Source organism: Theropithecus gelada, chromosome 14 (assembly GCF_003255815.1).
Source record: "Theropithecus gelada isolate Dixy chromosome 14, Tgel_1.0, whole genome shotgun sequence".
In the NCBI taxonomy this organism is placed as follows: domain Eukaryota; kingdom Metazoa; phylum Chordata; class Mammalia; order Primates; family Cercopithecidae; genus Theropithecus; species Theropithecus gelada.
Genome location: NC_037682.1, coordinates 17,201,284 through 17,203,322, shown reverse-complemented (window position 1 = coordinate 17,203,322; position 2,039 = coordinate 17,201,284). Strand labels below are relative to the sequence as shown.

General features: G+C 38.5%; 1 protein-coding gene across 1 annotated transcript; it reads left to right on the top strand.

Annotated features, from left to right (window-relative positions):
• The first annotated feature begins 807 nt into the window (after positions 1-807).
• Positions 808-1,710, top strand: LOC112606948 (olfactory receptor 4A8). The gene has a single exon (XM_025357924.1). It carries the CDS (start codon positions 808-810, stop codon positions 1,708-1,710), a length of 903 nt encoding a protein of 300 aa, XP_025213709.1.
• The last annotated feature ends 329 nt before the right edge of the window (positions 1,711-2,039 follow it).

Sequence of the window (2,039 nt, the reverse complement as noted above, 5' to 3'; positions counted from 1 at the left end):
AGTTCACTGGAGTTCAAAGTAATTAAAATTAAGATATTGTATGTAAGTGGTGAAAAAATTGGGGTATAGGCAAGGATAAAATGGAGAGAATCACAGCTCCTTATAAGTTGGACAAGGAGTCAGACCAAGTAATCACTACAGGGAACAATGTGATGAATAATATCATAGCTATTTATACATTTCAGAGTCATGTCTTCTGACATTTAATGAAAGACTAATAAAGACTGAACATACTTTGAGGTGTGAAGGAATGAAGGTCTAATAGTAGAAGGCCAGAGTACTGAGTGACATATTTCAGAAGATGTTATTCTTGCACAGATCATATTATAAAGATATCACACATACAAACGCAAAGGACTAAATCTATGTCTATTTATTTAGAGTTTATTACCATAAGCAGAGAGTAAGTTATTTGAGACCAAGAACCTGTTGACTATTCATCATAGCTGAATTCTGTGGCAAGAAAAATGTTTTAAATAAGTTATAAAATGTATGAATGGCTTTTGGGACTTTAACACTTCTTCTATATAGAATATTCATTAAAACTTAGAGGTAGAAGTCTTTACCTGTTGAAGAAACTAAAATCTTTGTGGAGAAATAGAATTGTCAAGGGAAGATGGACTCTTTGGATGAGAAACACAAGAGAGACTTACTGCATGTTTATTGTGTGTAAATCACTATTGAGGATACAACAATGAAGATGTGCTCTGTGACACAATGGATGTGATCATATTCCTGTTCACTGTTTCATTACAGGTTCTATTCTCCTGAGCTCTCACCTCTGATACAAGCCTGAAAGAAGAGTAAATGAGACAGAATAACAATATTACAGAATTTGTCCTCCTGGGCTTCTCTCAGGATCCTGGTGTGCAAAAAGCATTATTCGTCATGTTTTTACTCACATATATTGTGACCATGGTGGGGAACCTACTCATTGTGGTGACTATTATTTCCAGCCCTTCCTTGGGCTCCCCAATGTATTTCTTCCTTGCCTGCCTGTCATTTGTAGATGCTGTGTATTCCACCACCATTTCTCCTGTATTGATTGTAGACTTACTCTGTGATAAAAAGACTATTTCCTTCCCAGCTTGTATGGGCCAACTGTTTATAGACCACTTGTTTGGTGGTACTGACGTCTTCCTTCTGGTGGTGATGGCCTATGATCGCTATGTGGCCATCTGTAAGCCACTGCACTATTTGACCATCATGAATCGACAGGTTTGCATCCTTCTCTTGGTGGTGGCTGTGACTGGAGGTTTTGTGCATTCTGTGTTTCAAATTGCAGTTGTGTACAGTTTGCCTTTCTGTGGCCCCAATGTCATTGACCACTTTGTCTGTGACATGTACCCATTATTGGAACTGGTGTGCACTGACACCTACTTTATAGGCCTTATGGTGGTTTTCAATGGTGGAGCAATCTGTATGGTCATCTTCATCCTTCTGCTAATCTCCTATGGGGTCATCCTAAACTCCCTTAAAACTTACAGTCAGGAAGGGAGGCGTAAAGCCCTGTCTACCTGCAGCTCCCACATTACCATGGTTGTCCTGTTTTTTGTTCCCTGTATTTTCATATATGTGAGACCTGTTTCAAACCTTCCTATTGATAAATTCCTGACTGTGTTTTATTCTGTTATCACACCCATGTTGAATCCTTTTATATACACATTGAGAAATTCAGAGATGAGAAATTCTATAGAAAAACTCTTGTGATCCCAAAGTGGGAAGACAGGATTTAGATGCTCCAAGCTCAATTAAGAAGTTGTCCCATCATGGCATCTGTTTGAAGTTCAAGATCTCAACCTCTATATCCAGAACTGAGAGTGGGGCTGCTTGGGTGCAGGTCCTATTGTGTATATTTTAAATTATGTATTTTCTCTATGACACATCTATTGAGACAGGACATTTCTCCTGTATTCCCAGCACAGAGTGGAGAAAGGGAGGAATAGGTAATTAAAATAGATGCTCCTGTTCAAAAGGGAAGGCTATGGTGCTTCCTTCTGTGTAATTTATTTAAAGACTTTGTGGAATATACAAGCACC